The following is a 21,649-nucleotide window of genomic DNA, read 5'->3' as shown; positions in this document are numbered from 1 at the left end:
TCAACCTCCTCAGTGGAAATACATATGTAAATAAACAAATCACAATTAGTTATAAAAACACATGAGTTGGTTGTTTGATATCTAGATATTTTATTTTCATTAGAACATTGAGTCATGGACTGCACCCTATTCTTTTTGATAGTGCAATACTTTTAACCAGGGCCCGTAGCAATCTGGTCAACCAGGGCCTGTAGCTATCTGGTCAACCAGGGCCTGTAGCTATCTGGTCAACCAGGGCCCGTAGCAATCTGGTCAACCAGGGCCTGTAGCGATCTGGTCAACCAGGGCCCGTAGCAATCTGGTCAACCAGGGCCCGTAGCTATCTGGTCAACCAGGGCCCGTAGCAATCTGGTCAACCAGGGCCCGTAGCAATCTGGTCAACCAGGGCCCGTAGCTATCTGGTCAACCAGGGCCCGTAGCTATCTGGTCAACCAGGGCCCGTAGCTATCTGGTCAACCAGGGCCCGTAGCTATCTGGTCAACCAGGGCCCGTAGCTATCTGGTTAACCAGGGCCCGTAGCTATCTGGTCAACCAGGGCCCGTAGCTATCTGGTCAACCAGGGCCCGTAGCTATCTGGTCAACCAGGGCCCGTAGCTATCTGGTCAACCAGGGCCCGTAGCTATCTGGTCAACCAGGGCCCGTAGCTATCTGGTCAACCAGGGCCCGTAGCTATCTGGTCACCCAGGGCCCGTAGCTATCTGGTCAACCAGGGCCCGTAGCGATCTGGTCAAAAGTGTGCACTATATAGGAAAATAGTTAATAAGAGCTGTTCCATGACATGATGTCTGAATGTCTAGAAAATAAATTGCACGCTTAAATAATGACATTTAAACTGAATTTTAACTTGGAGGCTAAGAGGTTTTACCTGAATCGTGCCAGGCAGGCAAGAGAGCTTCATACAGCTGCCATAGCTACAGTGAAACGTGTAATATAATAATGATATATGCAATTAAGCAAACATTTTTAGTAGTGCGTGCATACCTTATTGTATGGGGGGCCCAAGCAGGATTTATGTTTTAAACCAGCACCTCAACGTTTGCAGGTTTGAAATGCTTACACTTTACTGGCTATTGCAGTGGTTCGCATCCATAGATCTAAAGGATGCGTATGTTCATGTGGCTATACATGCTCTCCACAGAACGTTTCAGAGGTTTCATTTCGAGGGTGTGGTCTACAAGTTTCTGGTCTTGCATTTTGGGCTCTTCCTATCGCCCCAGAGCTTTTCTATGGTGGTGGCTTTGGCACCGGTGAGTAGCCAGGGGATCCCATTATTGGCCTATCTGGATGATTGGATGGTCATAGTGGAGTTGAGGGAACAGGTGGAGCTCCACACTGCTACGTTTCCGATATTCAGTCTCTGGGGTTCATAGTGTATCACAAGGAAAGTTGTTTGACTCCGGCACAGCGCATTCAGTTGGTCTCAAACTCTGCTCTATGCTTTTCCTCCGTTGGTCCTGATTCAGGCCACCGTGGAGAGGGTCCATCAGGAGGGTCTGTTGTTGATTCTGGTGGCTCCCCGCTGGCCCAGAGAGTTTGGCACCCACGTCCGCATGTATGGGATCTATGGGTTTGGCCCCTGAAAGGTTGAATTTGACGGCTAGGGGTTTACCCTTGAACGTGATAAAGACTATAGAGCCGGTGCATATGCCCTCTATAAGAGGGTTGTATACATATAAGTGGGTCGCGTTTGAGGGTTGGTGTCAGGTTAAAGGAGTTTCATGTTTTAATGCTCTTTGGTGTACATTTTGCTTTCGGAGCAGGGCTTTTCTTTTTCCACATTGAAGGTTTATATGGCAGCCATCCCGGCGTGTCATGTAGGGATTGAAGGCTCTACCCTGGGGTCTCACTCTCTGGTGGTGAAGTCTCTGAATGGCGTGCGTCGGCTCAGACCAGTGTCTAAACCTATGGCATCCACTTGAGACCTGGCTTTGGTCCTGGATTCTCTGTGTGAGTCTCTGTTTGTACCATTGGAGTCTGTGAAGGTCCTTTCCTAAGTGACTGCCCTGCTCATGGCCTTGGCGGCAGCCAAGCGTGTTTTGGATCTCCACGCGCTCTCAGTACACCCTAGCTGTTTGGCGTTTGCTCCTGCTGACTATTTTACATCCTAAGTCAGAACCTTGGGAGAGAAATCTGCATATGTCTTCCAGGTCCCTGGCTTTCCAGCTGTTCCCTTTCTCACCTTCTCTGTTTCCCTCCAGTGAACAACTGAGTTTGCATGGCCTGTGTCCGGTGCTCTCTTGAGTGTACAAAACATTTAAGGACTCCTTCCTAATATTGAGTAGTGTACATTTCAGGCTCGCAAGGTAAGTATTGTTATTGGAACTGTGGTTTCTATGGACTTGGGCTGCAGTGGCAGAATGTCAGTGTGCATAGCCAAGCTGCAGCAGGTTCTAGTTCCCTATATAGTGTTCTAGTGTTTTCATTGTGTTCTCATAAGGGTGGTAGGTAGCTCTCTGAGTGCCAATAATGTGGATGCCGTTTAACGCAGCCCCGCGCACATTTCTGATTCTGAGGGGGTGGGTTAAATGCAGAAGACACATTTTTGTTGAATGCATTCAGTTGTGCAACTGACTAGGTATCCCCTTCCCTTTCTGGTAGTGTTCTCGTCAGGTTCTTGTTGGGTTCTCGTCGTGTTCGCATAGTTTTCTCATAGTGTTCTCCTTTTAACATAGTGTTCTCTTACTGTTCTCACAATGTTCTCAATGTTTTCCAACCCACCTCCTGTTCATATGGCACCAGGCTCCAGCTTTGTGGGCCAAACTCTCCAGTCAGAACTATGCTTTCTGCTGCTTTAGGTATACTTGCCTTGGCCTCACAGGGGAGAGATATCCAGAGTTCAGTCTGGTTGTGAATATAGATCAAGAGGAGCTGTTTAATGGTCTGATACACTGCCTGAATGCTGCAAACAACTTGTCCCTGAAATAAGATCAGCAAGTGCTGCGGTGGTATTATTCCTGATGCAAGCGTTTTACTGGAATACAATAGCGGATCCTGGCAGCCATCATAAATTGCTGAAATGTTTACTATGTTCCAATCACAAGGATTATAAAGCAGCAAATGGACTGAGGGAGAATCTGGTTGCTGTGCCTCCTCTGTCATGCTCACAGACCTTCTAAGAAACAGTTTTTTCTGAGGAGAAAAATGATTCCTGAGACATTTGAGAAAATAATAATGAAAGCATGATATACTGTAGCTGATGTTTCTATTAAAATATAATGGTTTACTGGTATGTTGGCATTCTGACACAGTGAATTATAATGGTAGACTATTGTATCTACAATGTTGCCATGTAAGTGGGTATAGCTTTAGAGACATGCAATGACCGGCTTCTGTCCAGAATCTCAAGAGGTACGATCAGGCTTTTAAGTAGTGACTGTGGGCGGTATTGTCCTTAAAGCACCAATGCAGTCTGTGTAAAAAAAAATCAATTCAATCATCACTGCATGTCTAATTAATCACTCTGTGTTTATTTAATGAAAATAACTCCAAAACGCGTATGGGCATTAGAATACAAATTTGAAGATATTTACATACACTGCCCTGATGAGCGGATAGGATGGTCTAGAGCCCACCCCCTTACCCAGTCATTGGTCGATTAGAATCAGTTCACATGATGTGGCCCAAAAGTTCTATTCCACCTGAACAGGCTGAATTCCAGGTCTTTCAAACAGCTCTTACACAAAAAGGGCGTTATCATCATTTTCACAATTTCAGAGTGCTATTTAGAATTCATAGTGTGGAAATGTCTTTAAAAAAACAGGTAAATAACATTTTTAAATGCACTTCCCTTTAAAGGTCCAATGCAGATCTCAATATAAAATAATTTATGGGTAACAAGTACCTTACTGTGATCAATTAATATGGTCAAAAAGAAGCAAAAAGATCTTCTTGGCAAAGAGCAATTTCTCAAGCAAGAATTTTGCTAGGAATGTCTGTGAGTGGTCTGAGTGGGAAGGGGAAATTGTAAAACTAGCTATTATTGGCAGAAAGGTTTGGAATGCTCTTCCTCATGGGTCTATTAACTAAGGGTGCATTTGTATATTCACTCTGGGGTGCCAGAGAGTGTTCAGTGCACTCTGGGCGTTTGTCAGGTTGTCCGTATGTAAATTCAGAGCGGTTCACTCTCGGAGCATTAAGAGCGTACACTGGATGCTCTGACCGAGGAGTAGGGTTGATTAGAACGTTCTGGCCTCACCACGGCAGTCAAGCTCCCAAACTAACTGGTTAAAGTTAGCTAGCTTGACCTCCCGAATGGCGCGGTAGTCTAAAGCACTGCATCGCAGTGCTAGCTGTGCCACTAGAGATCCTGGGTTTGAGTCTAGGCTCTGTCGCAGACGGCCATGACCAGGAGACCCATGGTGTGGCGGCGTCCGGGTTAGGGGAGGGTTTGGCCGGCGGGGATGTTCTTATCCCATCACGCACTAGCGACTCCTGTGGCAGACCGGTCTCAAGTGCACGCTGACACGGTCGCCAGGTGTACGGTGTTTCTTCCGACACATTGGTGCGGCTGGCTTCCGGGTTAAGCGGGCATTGTGGCTTGGCTGGGTTGTTTTTCAGAGGATGCACGGCTCTCAACCTTCGCCTCTCCAAAGTCCATACGGGAGTTGCAGCGATGGGACAAGACTGTAACTACCAATTGGATACTACGAAATTGGGGAGAAAAAGGGGTAAGAAATGTAAATAAAAAGAAGTTTGCTAGCTTGCTAGCTACTTTCAGACATAAATGAGAGAACATCTCACTCTGACCATTTTTCTCTTCCTAGCAGAGCTGGTTAGGCTTTTTTCCTGTTATCCAGAGCATTGGTGACTGTAACTGTGCTGCTGGTAACAATTTAATTATGCTTTTTTGCAGAGGTTTACTTACACCGGCCATATTCAATGGGTGTTGAGCGTTCGTAAATTTGTCAGTTATTCTGTGCTCTGGCACACTCAGACGAGAGTGCTCTGAAATCGGAGTAGATAGACAGAGCGAATTTACCAACACACCCAAATTTACCACTTGGATATGTCACCAGGCAGGCCAAAACTCCATCCCACCAAAATAGGCTGAAAGTTCAGACGGTCTTTTCAAACAGCTCTTACACTGAAAGGACATTATCATCATTTTCACAATTGCACAATATTATTAGAACCTCGTAGTGTGGAAATATATATAAAACATAGGAAATCACATTTTTGACTGCACTGGCCTTTACATATAAAGAAACACCATCCAAAATAAACTCAACCAGTTACAATGAAAACAGAGATTTCAAAAATGAACCTTTCTTTATCCAGCTACATTAATTCCAACCTTATTAAAAATGTTGGTCGAAACACTTATTTTTGGAACCATTCAAAAACCCTTCAAAAACATTATATTTTATTGCATCATGGTAAAGTTAAAGGTATGTTCACATTCTGACCAGAAGGGGAGCCCTCACTATCTCAGACTGATCTTTTGGAAGTCCTGGACATTAGGTAGTGTTCTGTCTATGTGCTCTATATCTATATGCTACAGTCTGTGTGCTCTATATCTAAACTCTACCTCTCTCTGCCCTGAGCAGTCTAAGTGGGAGATCATCCCTGTGTGTTGACAGCCTTTCTCCTTCTCTTTCTTTCTTTCTTTCTTTCTTTCTTTCTTTCTCTCTCACTCTTTGTGTGTATCACTCGCTCTCCCCTATATCTCTCTCCTCCTCCTCCTCTCTCTCTCCTGCCAACCAAAAATCAGGCCTGTGTCTGCTGCCAGAGAAGGCATGGCTTACCCTGGGCTCAGCTAGCTATTGGGGCGGGCGGAGCCTGCCCTGTGGTTACCAAACCCATGATTAGTTTCACTCCCCCTGAACACTGGCAACACCGTCTGCTCTCACTGGCATCAACACACTCCTTTTGTCTACTCATCTGTAACCCAAATCATACAAGGAGAGGAGAGGATGGAAGAGGGAGGTGTTGTGTTTAGATAGTGTCTGTTTACTGTTTTTGTTAAGATATTAATGATCTTGACTGACAGACCTTTGCATGGACCAGTCAAAAACAGGCATTCTGTACTCTCTCAATGGTGCATTATCATGCCCTAACGAGTGAAGTTCATTGTTAATATCTCTCTCTCTCTGGCATAATCGTATCCCTTACATGGGTAATAATTTGCCTTGCAAGATAATAGTGTCATAAATACTTAGACAAAACCCCATAAAATATTTCACTGCTCAGGATGTGTTGAATTACATATAATATCACTGTCTACCTTACATGTTTAAGAAATTAATCTTTATTAATTTGGAACAGTTTTAGGTTGCGTCCCTAAAAGCACACTATTGGCCTATGTGACCTGGTCAAAAATAGTGCGCTATATAGGGAATTCTTAGACTTATTCAAGCCTTTGAGAGGAATGTTGGGCATTCAGGACTGTGGGAGAATGTACAGTGCTGTTTTAATTATGACACTACCCAGAATGCCTTGTGTCTGTGTAGCAGTGCAGCAGTGACATCACTGCGACTGTCTTCATCAGACCAGACTGTTTAACATTTTTCCAGCCCCATAGACAGTCAAGACTAGAGTACACACAGAATAACACCAAGAAACTGCAACTATGTAATAGAATATTATAACTGGAATCTTTTTTTGCTATAAATTGAATTATTTGCTCAATGTACACTTTTAAATGTTCCTGAAATATTACTCTGAAGACCATCTAAGTCAAAGGTGTGTGTGTGTGTGTGTGTGTGTGTGTGTGTGTGTGTGTGTGTGTGTGTGTGTGTGTGTGTGTGTGTGTGTGTGGGGGGGGGTGTGTGTGAATATTATTATTCCTACTATAACTTTTTTTTTAAGGAAATTCTAAGAAAAAGGCTCCAAAAATCTAGCATTATAGTATTATCCGAATCCAGTCCTTTGGCATATGGAAACCTGTATCGTGTAAACGTTTTAATACTAGCTCCTAATTATGGAGTATACCTAGAGGGATTACAGTTTAATCCCGTCCCTGTAGCGCGGTGGATCCAGTGGATTAAGGCTGTATTGTCTCTGTATGTGCCAGAGCCCCTTCAAGCCACAACACAATGGTTCTGTACCCTCCAATGTCTTTTTATTCTCTCTCGCGCGCTCTCTGAGGGGGAGTAGACTAGAGTTCTTTGAATAGAGAGTTTATTTTGCAGAAAGACAAACCCTTTAGGTTGCTGGGAATCTCTTGCAAACAGCATCGAATATAAAACTATATCTGTCCGTTTATTGAGACGTCGGCCTAATTCTCTGTTCAAATGTAGCCTAACATGGTGCATGGTAATATGTATCTTAATGTGGAAACAATATTAAGAACAACTGTCATTACAAGATATTTACATCGGCTAATAAATAATAATGACAGTGATGTTTTGATCACGTTTTGTTTCATGTTCAAAAGCATTGCTTTCTGTTCTGTGAGAGCAACGCAGTAATTACATTGTATAATATTACGTTATATGTACACGTAGGCCTATATTGTAGGCTATACATTATATATCAGTGTATTTTGTAGTATCTATTCATGAATATGCTGTGAGGCATGTTAGGGACATATGTTCTCATAGGCATACAATAAATACACCTGAAAAGTTATTAGACCCGGGATATTACATGTTTACTGCAGCTTGTAAAGCACATATTTAACGTGTAATCAGATAAGATCCGTTTAATACAGGCAGAGAGTTTATTACAGACAGCTATAGGGCAGGCAGAGAGAAAGAGTAGGAAAGCCGATTCCACTATTCCTGAACGCTCCGTGAGCACAATGAAAGAGCGCCCAGGGAATTGAAACCAAAATCCACTTGTAATCTCGCAACAGTATCAGGCATAATTGGCTGAGGAGCACAGGATTAAGATTGACGAGGCATTAAAGGGACTCTTTGGAGTTCACGCGATCGATAAATATCCCAATTTCAAGAGCTTTCATTTGAGCTCGAGACAAATCAGCGGAGCTGACGCGCCTCAGCGATACTGCTCCAAATAGAACATGGAGAATGGAGGGAGAAGAGAGGACAGGAGGAGAGATGGAGATGGGGAGGAAGACGGGTGGAGACAGAGAGAGAGATAGCATGTGATCCCATCAGCTGACCAGAGATCAAAAAGCCATCGTAAATAAATACTGAAGGGATATCGTCAGCACAAATACAAAAGCTTTTATTTTTCCTCAAAGAAACTGTTTTTAAAAAATCGTTTAGGATGCTATGCAAATTGTCACAATCATTTTGGGGTGGTGTTGTCTCTCTTTTAGAGGCCGCAGATGTTGCTATAGTAACTGAAATAATTGTTATGAAAAATATTAATATGCAAATATGCATAATAATAGCCTATAGGTTAGAAGTGAACATTCATCATATTGGCAAGCGCTCCTCCATCTCTGGTTTAGTTCTGATAGACCGCATCATACTGCTGGCCCTATTGCACAGCACGCGCCTATAGTTAAACTGGTCATTACTTATGTAAATTGGCTTCAAATCGTTTTGTAAGCCTAGAATGTATATAGGCCTATATGCTTGTTGAATTGGCCGAATGGCGATTTGGTTAAAAATAACCTATTTTATAGCCTCCAGAGTGCAACCCAAAATGGAGCCGTGTTCTGTTTTCAACCTGAACGAGTAATTCGTGTTTGCATAAAAAATAAAAAATAAACTGAATAAAGACTTGTTACCATGATAATTAAGAACTGTGCATGTTCCCAAATTAAGAATAAATTGTAGAATTTGCATCCTAGACATTACATCGCCTCAATATGTGCTCTGATTAAATCGAAGTAGACTCAAATTTGATAATAATTTCCAAACAAACAAATCCGATTATTTGTTAGGAATTGTTAAAGACCATGTTTTGTTTGTCCTTATATCTGATGCACGGTGTATTACGCATTATAGGCCCAGTGGTCCTCAGCACCCCAGCCCAGCTGGTGGCCCCAGTAATAGTGGCGCGAGGGACGCTCTCCATCACGACGACCGAGATCTATTTCGAAGTGGACGAGGATGACCCCTCCTTCAAACGGCTTGACTCCACGGTAAGTCCAATCGCCACTTTCCTTTTCTGTTTGATATGCACAAGCTTTTGTTCACATTCAAGTTCACTTTACTGATTCATGTTCATGTTTTGGCTGGGCCCGCATTGACCCCAGGTTCCTTTCTTTTACAAGACACAAAATGTGATTTAGAGATTAAAATAATTATTCAGATTCACCCATGTGCAAGAATTCAACCATTAGGAGATTGTGGAGCGTTTGAAAATATATGGTCCATCTGGAACGTTGTGCCATTTAAAGTTCCAGGATGTAGACGAGCCTTAAACCTACCCAGGCCTCTGGAGAGAACCTGACATGTAGGCCTACAACATTTTACAAATTTCTTGATATTCTGATCCCCTCAAAAGCTGTAAACCTATGTCATCAAACGAGAGCCTACGAGGTCTTTTCGATTTTACACCAATATTATCATTGTTTATAAATATAGCGACTGTGTATGGACATGGGATAAGTACTAGCACTATTGGGCGCATACTAACGTTGTAACCTAGACATTTACACAATTACGCGTTCAAAACACCTGTTTTGCGCATTATTCGTGTCCACTGTATATTAGAAATATAGGCCTAATTAATGTCTAACCCCAACCGTACCTCTCATACATTTGTTTTTTCCAACAGCATTACGCCTATAAAAAGCTTTTAAATAGACAGCCTATTATTATAACGTAGACAACCTGATAGATACAACATGGAGGGTAGGCTTATAGCCAGAATTAATAGAGAAATGACAAACTATATTTGCGTAATTTAAAACGGGTTAAACACTAGGCTTAAAAAATACCCATGTATGATGCATACAATAAATATGGCCTATATATGAAAAATACAAGTTATACATTTAATTAATCATGATTGGGACACAAATATTACATAGCTATTTTTTATTAGGCTAACTCTTTAAATTAAATCAGAGACAGGAATAAAAAATCAGATCAGATCATGTTATAATCCAGTGTATTTCAAGTGCATTTTTTCTTCTCAATTAGACTGTATTTATATATATTTTCTTATTTTCAGGTTTTATCATGTAAGCAACGTACAAACAAAAAAGTATCGAGTATACTTTAAATAAGAATTCAAGTATGTTTATGGAATGTTTTTTTTTTAAATGTAACAAATAGTACCATCAAAATGTAAACTTTCAAAATGAGAAAATGTCCACTGACAACAGATACAGCAGACTGAATGAATGTATTTTCTACCAGATAAAAAAAAAACGTTTTACTTTAAAAGGTGTAATTGAACTCCTAAGTTTACATGTCACAGAACAACATTCACAATTTCAGACCACTGGAATCACAACCTATGAATGTATTTACAGTATAAATATTTACTCAAGGCTTGTATGGGGGCTTTATTTTAATAAAGCATTTAAGCTAATAAACGATTTAGACAACCGTGGGCATGGAGAGAAATAACGAAAGATTAATACTGAAATTAAACCTAACCTTGAATGTGGATTGATGGTACAATTTGCTCCTAAATCACAGAATAGAATTAAGAGAAGGGTCATATTTGACTATGGGTCATAAAAATGATATCAGAGTAAACTTCTTCCTCGTCAGAGGATAGTCACATTTTACAAGACCGTGAATTCAACAGAGGCACAGTGACCATTTCTGTCCATAGTCCTTTGATACATCACCAGGCCTCTCACTGACCCTCCTTTCACTATAACACACATTTACCTCAGAGTTTCTCCAAGCTTTTGGGGTTGGTTAGAATCTCTCTCGCAAGTCGCCAGGTCTGTTTGGCTGCATTTTCTAGAGCAGAATGAGGTTTCCCCTGGAACAGATCTAGATTAGGCAGGAAGTAATGGGGACACCTCCTGCACTGCAAACACGAAATAAGCTGCAATAGAATCCCGTTCAAACGGTCCCCGAGGTTGTTCTCGTCCCAGTCAGACTCCCGTGGATGTTTTTCACACTCATAAGAAACCAGAGTTTTCATGTGGTAGTTGTTGAGGGGCGTCCCAGGCAGTTCAAGGTGCCGGTCTCGTAACGTTTTGAGGACCGACAGACATTTCTTCCTGCAGCCTCCCAGGAGTAGGCGGTTCTCGGCCTCACCGAACTGCAGGACCCAGGCGTCGCTCTCTGCCGAACTTTGTTTTCCGTTCAACGAGTAGCACTCTTTAGAGAGAAGGTTGAATCCCTCGGCCTTTACTTCGGCTACCCTGTTGGGCCCCGGCCAGGGGATGTGCGGTAGGGGCCAGTGCGCTGCGCTGCGGGGCCAGATCCCGGTGCATTTGAAAGCCGGGGTGATCTGAACGATGTATCTGTCTCTGATGCGTAACTTCACCTCGCTGGTATCAGACACCATTTTGACAACATCTCTATAGCTGCATTTATCCACGGCCTGCGCCACTAGGGTCTGAAATCTGGAGCGGATCTTGCGCGCAGAGAGGTAGCCGGAGGCGGTGATGAATTCTACCCAGAGAGACATGCTCCTCTTACGGCCGTCGCTCAGCTTGAGCACGGCGCAGCCCGGCAGAGATCCATCATCCACGAAGTTAAATACCCCCATCTGGTTGAGGTAGAGCACCACCTCGAACTCTGTGGGGGAGATGACCTCTAGCCCCTCGAAGCGGTTGTCCATCTCGTTGAGAGAGCTGATGAAGCGGGGCTCCTGCACCTCCACCTCCTTCAAGACGTCCGACACCACCTTGCACACCTCCCGGATGGTCTTGGAGATGGCCGCCTTCCGAGATTGGCATTTCTCCTGGTAGTATTTGTTGAGGTGGTACACCAGCTTGGCCTGGGCGGCTATCATGTTAGGGCAGAGATCCGGGTTGTAGACCGGAGTCTCGCAGTAAGCCGACGGATCCAACGCGGCTGTTTGTACGGGAGCCAATTTTAGAGAAGAAAGAACGCTATTAAAAAGAAAAAATATGTGTTCCAAAAGTCCCAACCAAGCCTTTTATTGCTTGTTGGGGCACATGCGTAATAATCTCGCCGGTCTAAAGCATACGCTTTTGCATTGAACTGCAGTTGGAAAATGTATGTACTTCGATTTGCGAATAATTATAAAAAATCCATAATACACCCTCTCACGTCAGTAGTCAAAACAATCTCGTTTTTGTTATTTCTCTAATCACTGCTGTAGTTATGTATCCGCATATGAAAGTGCGCGGTGCTGTCTGTCTGTCTGTGTGTGTGTGTGAGGGCGACGTGGAGGCGGCTGAGTCTTTCTGTGTTTAACAGCCCGGACGCTCTTCGGGAAATTATAAAGGGAGGGTTATGAACGAGGATGTCCAATCGCCATCTGATTCGTCACCGCCTCCAGTTTATTAACAACAAATTAATCCCCGGGTTTTATATACAATTTAAACTAAAGGTAGTAGTCTCGAGGATCGGAAGTCCACTTACGCGTTGGCGAGAGAAAAAACAAAGCCATTTTCTACTCTCTTTCAGGCTGTCTTTTTGATTTTTTTTTACGGATTTTCTCCAACTGCTTATTTTAAACGGCTTGGTTGAATGCTACAGTAGGTTAGGCTATAACATATTCCAGGGTTTTGCGTATTTATTTGTTTTGATTGAAACATGTATTTTACGTTGTATTTTTTTATCGTGTTTATTATTCTCGTTTACTCTTATTTTCGTTTTGTTTTATTCTTGATGATTAGTGTGTCTGTATTGTCCACAGCCTCTGGACGGTACCTGATCTAATATTAGACACGACGACTAGAATGACAGGTTTGATGACAGTTGTTCCGTGGGGTTATGTCTTGGTTATTTTAGATTTTTTTGATTTGACTGAAGATTCGCACTGCTAAATCTATTCTACAGGGACATTTCAAATAGGACTTTGGAATGCAGTGTCCTTAGAAAAATAAAAATCCTACTGCATGTTGAAATAGCCTATAGACTTTACATCTGTACCATATCAGTAGGCTAGGCCATTGTATAATTATTAGGCCTGTGAAATCGCATGGTTATTTTGGAAATAACGCATGTATGCAACATCCTAGTAGTTAAAAAATATTGGACCGGTTAATTTTCGGTGTCTTCTTTTCCAGCGTAAATAGGCTAATGATAACTTAAAGGCCCAAAGTCCTTTAGAAGTTAATTGTTTTTTCTTAGTGTTGCACAAATACATTTTCAGGCGTACTTTTGAATATGAATGTTAATATTTTTTCATTATTCCAATGTATGAAATAGGCCTACTATCCCTCATTAATTGAAGGATGAACTTGTCAAATTAAGTAGGACACATCTTTTCAGTGAAGAAAAATTAAGATGGCATCGATATTGCCATTAATTTAGGCCGTCATTGTAATTAAGAATTTGTTCTTAATCTTAACTGACTCGCCGAGTTAAATAAAGGTTAAATTTGTAAGACTGTAATCTATACATGTATAGGCTTTTTAATATATTTCCTATATGAATTATTTTTCAACAATGGTAAATGTTTTATTGCAAGCATCTAGTTAGTTTGTTGAAATACGTGATTCCGATGATTATATAGTCCACGATATTGTATGACGGTGTCTTGTCAGCATTAACAGGTTGTGAACTCAAGGTTTTCAAAAACAGGCCATTAATACTAGACAAATTATTGATGTTGTACATTGTAGACATCATTCCCGGTGAGTGTTGTGTGAGATCAGTTTTTACATTTATCACGAATATGATGATAGAACAAATTAAACCAAATTAAACAATTGCAACTAAAAAAAACAATGTTATAATTATTATGATTATTATTTTTGCCTAATTATATATATCATTGAGTTGAGTAGGCCTAGTAGTTTTTTCCTGAAGTAAATTAGTTCTACATAGGCAACACAACATAGGCTAGGCCTACAATATTCATATTACTACTACAGAAATACTCCTTAACTATTCCAATCGTATTACTAATATAACACAGTTTATTATGTTATCAAGACCTCAATGGAAGCAAGACACATTTATGCACAACACCAGTAGACTAGATATTTTTATGACGAAGAAGTTGCTGCACGTTTCTGCACACCAAATCCCCGAACAATCTCTGTAGTTATCACCGAACTATCTCCCTATCTCTGAACCATCTCTAGCTTAATAAGTAGTTATCATCGTGGCTTCCCGTCTCAGATGGTTCAGTTTGAGCTTTGAAGAAGACTTTAAACGGCAGAGGTACAGGACATAAAGACGTTTACACTAATCTGCACCAACACTTTGCTGCACAGAACCACACATTATCAGGATAGACTGCACCTTGTCAGTTCCCAATGTAATATCTCTGTGTGTGTGACGGCTATTTGTCTCCCACTATCGTGCCAGCCAGTCTGGAGGTCTCTGTCAGCAGCATCAGCCCAATCATAATTAATAATGTCCCACTGTTACCAGGCAGACATTACAGATATGACAACACATGGGTGTGCTGGGATAGACCTTGCCAAGAAAACACATGATTACACTAGGCACATCCTAAAGGTCTACAATTAAACTATTAATTCAAATTAAGTGTGAAATATAGTTTACCATATTCTTAACCTTGATTATTATTTTAGATGATAGTCAACAGAAATAGTTTTGGGTTAGATATTGACCAAACTAGCTACCACTTCCTAGTTTAGATTTTTCTTGGTCACTTTCATGGAGTGTTTTGTGAATGTAGGACTTTCTATACTGGTTCCATATGGAGAGAGATGGGAGGAAAACCCGCACCTCTTCTCCATCTCTCTCTGTCTCTGTCTGTGTGTGTGTAGATCAGCAGGTATACTGGCCTTTATTAGATCCAGACTAGTCTACAGTCTACTTCCAACTGTGCGTGAGTGTGGCCACGAGGCTGGTCATCCCTCTGCGTGATAGAGGGGCTTTTCTTCAGGATTATCACCTCTTTAATCTAAAGCATGTGGCTGCAACCTGGCCTACCCTACACAGATCTACATGGAAATGTTAATGCTTAGCTCTAACAACCTGAGGTGCGTTCAGTTCGGTTCAACATTTCCTGCGTTGCGTGACGGTTTGTACTGAATTACACGTTTCCTCAAAACGGTGCACACTTTTCTTCAACAGCCTTTGAGGTACGTTTGTGTGTGAATTAAACGTTGCACACCGTTCTGTCGTCCTGAACACACCCTTGGTCTACTCTACTATAGATCTACACTAACAACCTGTTCTACTCTACTCAGATACACTATCCTGCGAGATCCTGCATTGTCTATGTGTTAGATCCACAATAGCAGATATGGGTTAGCGCCTATCTCTGATCCAGCCTAATTTCATTAGAACCTATTTCTGACCCAGCCTAATTTCATCCAGTCTCTGACCCTCCAGCTTTATGCATGATTGTGTAAATCAATACAATGACTTCTACTTCCTACCATGTGACCCATCCTCTCTGTGTAGAAGGCTTCTTTGTTTCCAGAGCTGGCCTCTACTGCACTTCTCCTTTTTCCCTCCATTCTTCATTTTTCTCTTTCTTTTAGTAAGACTGATCCTCCTGTCAGTGGTCTGGCATGGGGTCAACAGTTCTTGTCTAATAGCCGAAATGGCTTTGTGATGACACCATAGTTTATCACACACACACACACACACACACACACACACACACACACACACACACACACACACACACACACGGACTGAAAATGGACATGAGATTTTTCAGCTTGACAAATACAAGTCTAAGTTCACAATATAACATCATTTTTCGATGCCACAAATCCATCACCCCAGACAGTGTAAAAGTTTTTATGAATGTACAATACTGTGGTGCATTATAGACACCATTAGTGTAAATGATTAAGACCAAACCCAGCAAAAACTATAATAATATTGATTAAGGCGGACCATATTAAACAATTTAAAAGTCTCAATAGTAATAACAGCATCTCATAATGTGGCCATTAAAGTCAGCTAATTGAGGATAATAATACTCAGTGTGTGTCTCTATTTATAATCCTGTTAGAACATGACAAATAAGGTCATCCATGTTATTCTGTCATCTGTCTCGCTGTGCATTATAGAGGAAAGGGGATGGAACGAGAGGTTCAGTCACCAAGTCAAATCCAGATTATACCAACTGTCTCTAATGGAGTGACAGTGCAATAGGACTCAGATTAAGAGGGTGGCATTTAAGATATGTGTGATCAGCATTAGGCTTCACACTGGGTGAAATATTACACTTCACCCTCTCGGGATGGGGACTCACTGACATGTTCCCCCACAAACTTCATTCATCTCAAAATGACATTGTCATTGGGGTTTTTAATAATCTGAATATCATTATTCTAGACAATATGGTGTCTCTGTGGGGTAGCCCGTTCCTTTCTGGGCCTTGTGCCTTCCACCCTCTGGATCCTCCCTCCACCCCGACCCCCTCTGGATCTCCGGCATCCACCTTACTTCATCTGTTATACCCCCTCCTCGTGTCAGCAGCCTCCCTGTGTTAGCCTCTTTCTCAATTCATATTTCCTTGATTCCTCACATTCTCTGACCTCGCATCCTTCTCAAAGTAGATTGGAGAAAAAAGGTCAGAGGGGAGGGACCTTGAACCTTATCCTCCAATACGATTGAGGAGGAGGAGTCAAGAACAAAGGATTCTAGATATTGCAGAGAGAAGGATTGAGATACAGCTCTTCTGTCAGCAGCCTTTCTCTGTGAGTAGTGAGGAGCCAGGAGTGGACAACACTCCTGGACAACACTCCTGGACAACACTCCTGGCTCCTCACTACTCACGGAGAGTGAAGAGGAGAGAGAGAGGAGGAGAAAAAAAGCGAGAGAGAGAGGGAGAGAGAAAGAAGAGAGCGAGAGGGGGGGGGTGGGAACAGGGGAAATTAACTAATTATCTCAGCTTCTGTTGTGCCCCTCCTCTCTCCTCTCCTCTCCTCTGCCACCCACCTCCCTCCTCTCCTCAATATGGAACGCTTGTCAGCCTTTCTGATGAATGACATGCATGTATTTGCATCAATTTAGCATGAATACAATTAAATATAATTTAGTTTTATTTGCCAACACGGCTTCACATAATAACACAGAAAATGAGAGGTATTATCAGAGGTCTGCCATTTAAAAAATACACAGCATAACATTCTGTGAGCGATCACATATTTTTCTGTTTTTGTATGTGCCCATAGCATTACTGTGTATAAATGCTTATGTTATGTTGCATCTCAAATGCACAACTTTTGACCAGGGTCCAATGGTATTTGCTATATGTGCACTACATAGGGAATAGGGTGTCGTTTGTGATGCAGCCTGTGGCTTCTCCTGTCTGTATAATCACACAGATAAACTCTGTATCTGTTCTACGTGACTGTGTTAAGGTATTATTGAGCAAGGCAGTTAACCCACTGTTCCCTGGGCGCCGAAGACGTGGAAGTCTATGATGGCAGCCCCCCGCACCTCTCTGAATCAGAGGGGTTGGTTTACATGCGAAGACGCATTTCAGTTGAATGCATTCAGTTGTACAACTGACTAGGTATCCCTATTCTATCAGTAAGAGATGGGAGCAGTGTCCTGATATGTTATTATTCTGTTATCTCTTAACATTTAATTTCTGCTGTTGTGAAGCTGTTAGAGTAGCAGTATTGTACAGGCTTGTGGTTTTTGGGGACTAATTTATAGTGCAATATCCAGGTTGTTTTGCCAGGGAGAGGAAAGGTGCCCCTGATGTTTGTTTTTGTAAGATATATACAATCTGGTCTATGCATAATTGGACATTGACCAAGTTATTATTATTGTAGCTGTCTACCACAGCATATTGGAGTTGAAATTAAATAATGAATATGATGGTATTTACATCCAAATCGGGTGAACAGTGTAGGAATTACAGCACTTTTTAGATGTGGTCCCTCCCCTTTTAAGGAACCAAAATTAATTGGACAATTGGCTGCTCAGCTCTTCCATGGCCAGGTGTGTGTTATTCCCTCATTAATTAATCTACAAGTAAACAGATTAAAGATATAGAGTTGATTTCAAGTGTGGCATTTGCATTTTGAACCTGTTACTGTTAACCCTCAATATGAAGTCCAAAGAGCTGTCACTGCAGTGAAGCAAGAAATCATTAGGCTGAAAAAAAAAACACTCAGAGAGATAGCAAATACATTAGGTGTGGCCAAATCAGCTATTTGGTACATTCTTCAAAATAAAGAACGCACTGGTGAGCTCAGGAATACCAAAGGGCCCGGAAAACCATGGAAAACAACTGTAGTGGATGACAGAAGAAAAGCCCCTTCACAACAGTTGGCCAGATCAAGAACACTCTCCAGAAGGTTGGTGTATCTGTGTCAAAGTCAACAATCAAGAGAAGACTTCACCAGAGTAAATACAGAGGGTTTACTACAAGATGTAAACCATTGGTAAGCCTCAAAAACAGGAAGACCAGATTAGAGGTTTGACAAACAACATCTAAAAAGCCTGTCCAGTTCTGGAACAACGTCCTATGGACAGATGAGACAAAGATCAACTTGTACCAGAATGATGGGAAGAGAAGAGTATGGAGAAGGGAAGGAACTGCTCATGATCTGAAGCATACCACCTCATCTGTGAAGCATGACACAACTTCTGGCGCCGACAGAGATGACCGCCTCGCTTCACGTTCCTAGGAAACTATGCAGTTTTTAGTTTTTTTTTCGTGTTATTTCTTACATTAATACCCCAGGTCGTCTTAGGTTTCATTACATACAGTCGAGAAGAACTACTGAATATAAGAGCAGCGTCAACTCACCATCAGTACGACCAAGAATATGACTTTCGCGAAGCGGATCCTGTGTTCTGCCTTTCACCCAGGACAACGGAATGGATCCCATCTGGCGACCCAAAAAAACGACTTCGTAAAAGAGGGAAACGTAGCGGTCTTCTGGTCAGACTCCGGAGACGGGCACATCGTGCACCACTCCCCAGTATACTTCTCGCCAATGTCCAGTCTCTTGACAACAAGGTTGATGAAATCCGAGCAAGGGTAGCATTCCAGAGGGACGTCAGAGACTGTAACGTTCTTTGCTTCACGGAAACATGGCTCACTGGAGAGACGCTATCGGAGTCGGTGCAGCCAGCTGGTTTCTCCACGCATCGCGCCGACAGAAACAAACATATTTCTGGTAAGAAGAGGGGCGGGCGTATGCCTTATGGCTAACGAGACGTGGTGTGGTCACAAAAGCATACAGGAACTCAAGTCCTTCTGTTCACCTGATTTAGAATTCCTCACAATCAAATGTCGACCGCAATCAATTATCTACCAAGGGAATTATCTTTGATTATAATCACAGCCGTATATATTCCCCCCCAAGCAGACACATCGATGGCTCTGAACAAACTTTATTTGACTCTTTGCAAACTGGAATCCATACATCTTGAGGCTGCATTCATTGTAGCTGGGGATTATAACAAGGCTAATCTGAAAACAAGACTCCCTAAATTGTATCAGCATATCGATTGGGCAGCCAGGGCTGGCAACACCTTGGATCACTGCTATTCTAACTTCCGCGACGCATATAAGGCCCTGCCCCGCCCTCCTTTCGGAAAAGCTGACCACGACTCCATTTTGTTGATCCCTGCCAACAGACAGAAACTAAAACAAGAAGCTCCCACGCTGAGGTCTGTTCAACGCTGGTCCGACCAATCTGATTCCACACTCCAAGACTGCTTCCATCACGTGGACTGGGATATGTTTCGTATTGCGTCAGACAACAACATTGACGAATACGCTGATTCGGTGTGCGAGTTCATTAGAACGTGCGTTGAAGATGTCGTTCCCATAGCAACGATTAAAACATTCCCAAACCAGAAACCGTGGATTGATGGCAGCATTCGCGTGAAACTGAAAGCGCGAACCACTGCTTTTAATCAGGGCAAGGTGACCGGTAACATGACCGAATACAAACAGTGTAGCTATTCCCTCCGCAAGGCAATCAAACAAGCTAAGCGTCAGTATAGAGACAAAGTAGAATCTCAATTCAACGGCTCAGACACAAGAGGTATGTGGCAGGGTCTACAGTCAATCACGGATTACAAAAATAAAACCAGCCCCGTCACGGACCAGGATGTCTTGCTCCCAGGCAGACTAAATAACTTTTTTGCCCGCTTTGAGGACAATACAGTGCCACTGACACGGCCTGCAACCAAAACATGCGGCCTCTCCTTCACTGCAGCCGAGGTGAGTAAAACATTTAAACGTGTTAACCCTCGCAAGGCTGCAGGCCCAGACGGCATCCCCAGCCGCGTCCTCAGAGCATGCGCAGACCAGCTGGCTGGTGTGTTTACGGACATAGTCAATAAATCCCTATCCCAGTCTGCTGTTCCCGCATGCTTCAAGAGGGCCACCATTGTTCCTGTTCCCAAGAAAGCTAAGGTAACTGAGCTAAACGACTACCGCCCCGTAGCACTCACTTCCGTCATCATGAAGTGCTTTGAGAGACTAGTCAAGGACCATATCACCTCCACCCTACCTGACACCCTAGACCCACTCCAATTTGCTTACCGCCCAAATAGGTCCACAGACGATGCAATCTCAACCACACTGCACACTGCCCTAACCCATCTGGACAAGAGGAATACCTATGTGAGAATGCTGTTCATTGACTACAGCTCGGCATTTAACACCATAGCACCCTCCAAGCTCGTCATCAAGCTCGAGACCCTGGGTCTCGACCCCGCCCTGTGCAACTGGGTACTGGACTTCCTGACGGGCCATCCCCCAGGTGGTGAGGGTAGGCAACAACATCTCCACCCCGCTGATCCTCACCACTGGGGCCCCACAAGGGTGCGTTCTGAGCCCTCTCCTGTACTCCCTGTTCACCCACGACTGCGTGGCCACGCACGCCTCCAACTCAATCATCAAGTTTGCGGACGACACAACAGTGGTAGGCTTGATTACCAACAACAACGAGACGGCCTACAGGGAGGAGGTGAGGGCCCTCGGAGTGTGGTGTCAGGAAAATAACCTCACACTCAACGTCAACAAAACTAAGGAGATGATTGTGGACTTCAGGAAACAGCAGAGGGAACACCCCCCTATCCACATCGATGGAACAGTAGTGGAGAGGGTAGCAAGTTTTAAGTTCCTCGGCATACACATCACAGACAAACTGAATTGGTCCACCCACACAGACAGCATCGTGAAGAAGGCGCAGCAGCTCCTCTTCAACATCAGGAGGCTGAAGAAATTCGGCTTGTCACCAAAAGCACTCACAAACTTCTACAGATGCACAATCGAGAGCATCCTGGCGGGCTGTATCACCGCCTGGTACGGCAACTGCTCCGCCCACAACCGTAAGGCTCTCCAGAGGGTAGTGAGGTCTGCACAACGCATCACCGGGGGCAAACTACCTGCCCTCCAGGACACCTACACCACCCGATGTTACAGGAAGGCCATAAAGATCATCAAGGACAACAACCACCCGAGCCACCCCCTGTTCACCCCGCTATCATCCAGAAGGCGAGGTCAGTACAGGTGCTTCAAAGCTGGGACTGAGAGACTGAAAAACAGCTTCTATATCAAGGCCATCAGACTGTTAAACAGCCACCACTAACATTGAGTGGCTGCTGCCAACACACTGACTCAACTCCAGCCACTTTAATAATGGGAATTGATGGGAAATGATGTAAAATATATCACTAGCCACTTTAAACAATGCTACCTAATATAATGTTTACATACCCTACATTATTCATCTCATATGTATACATATATACTGTACTCT

At 43.0% G+C, this 21,649-nt stretch overlaps 2 protein-coding genes across 7 annotated transcripts in view; one reads left to right on the top strand and one right to left on the bottom strand.

The window, feature by feature from the left end:
- The window catches only part of LOC110503343 (neurobeachin), a 330,014-nt gene that overhangs the window by 201,606 nt on the left and 106,759 nt on the right, over positions 1-21,649 (top strand). For all 6 annotated transcript variants that reach the window (XM_036961703.1, XM_036961702.1, XM_036961698.1 and 3 more), the window contains one exon: positions 8,862-8,998. In XM_036961703.1, the coding sequence (XP_036817598.1) occupies positions 8,862-8,998 (137 nt within the window). The remainder of the gene's footprint in view (positions 1-8,861; positions 8,999-21,649) is intronic.
- Positions 9,885-12,223, bottom strand: LOC110503809 (putative nucleotidyltransferase MAB21L1). Its single transcript, XM_021582353.2, has one exon. The coding sequence runs from the start codon at positions 11,785-11,787 to the stop codon at positions 10,708-10,710; it is 1,080 nt and encodes a 359-aa protein (XP_021438028.1). The 5' UTR covers positions 11,788-12,223; the 3' UTR covers positions 9,885-10,707.

This window comes from Oncorhynchus mykiss, chromosome 24 (genome assembly GCF_013265735.2).
Source record: "Oncorhynchus mykiss isolate Arlee chromosome 24, USDA_OmykA_1.1, whole genome shotgun sequence".
In the NCBI taxonomy this organism is placed as follows: Eukaryota; Metazoa; Chordata; class Actinopteri; order Salmoniformes; family Salmonidae; genus Oncorhynchus; species Oncorhynchus mykiss.
Note: the sequence above shows the minus strand (reverse complement) of the source record. Positions and strands in the feature narration are given on the sequence as shown.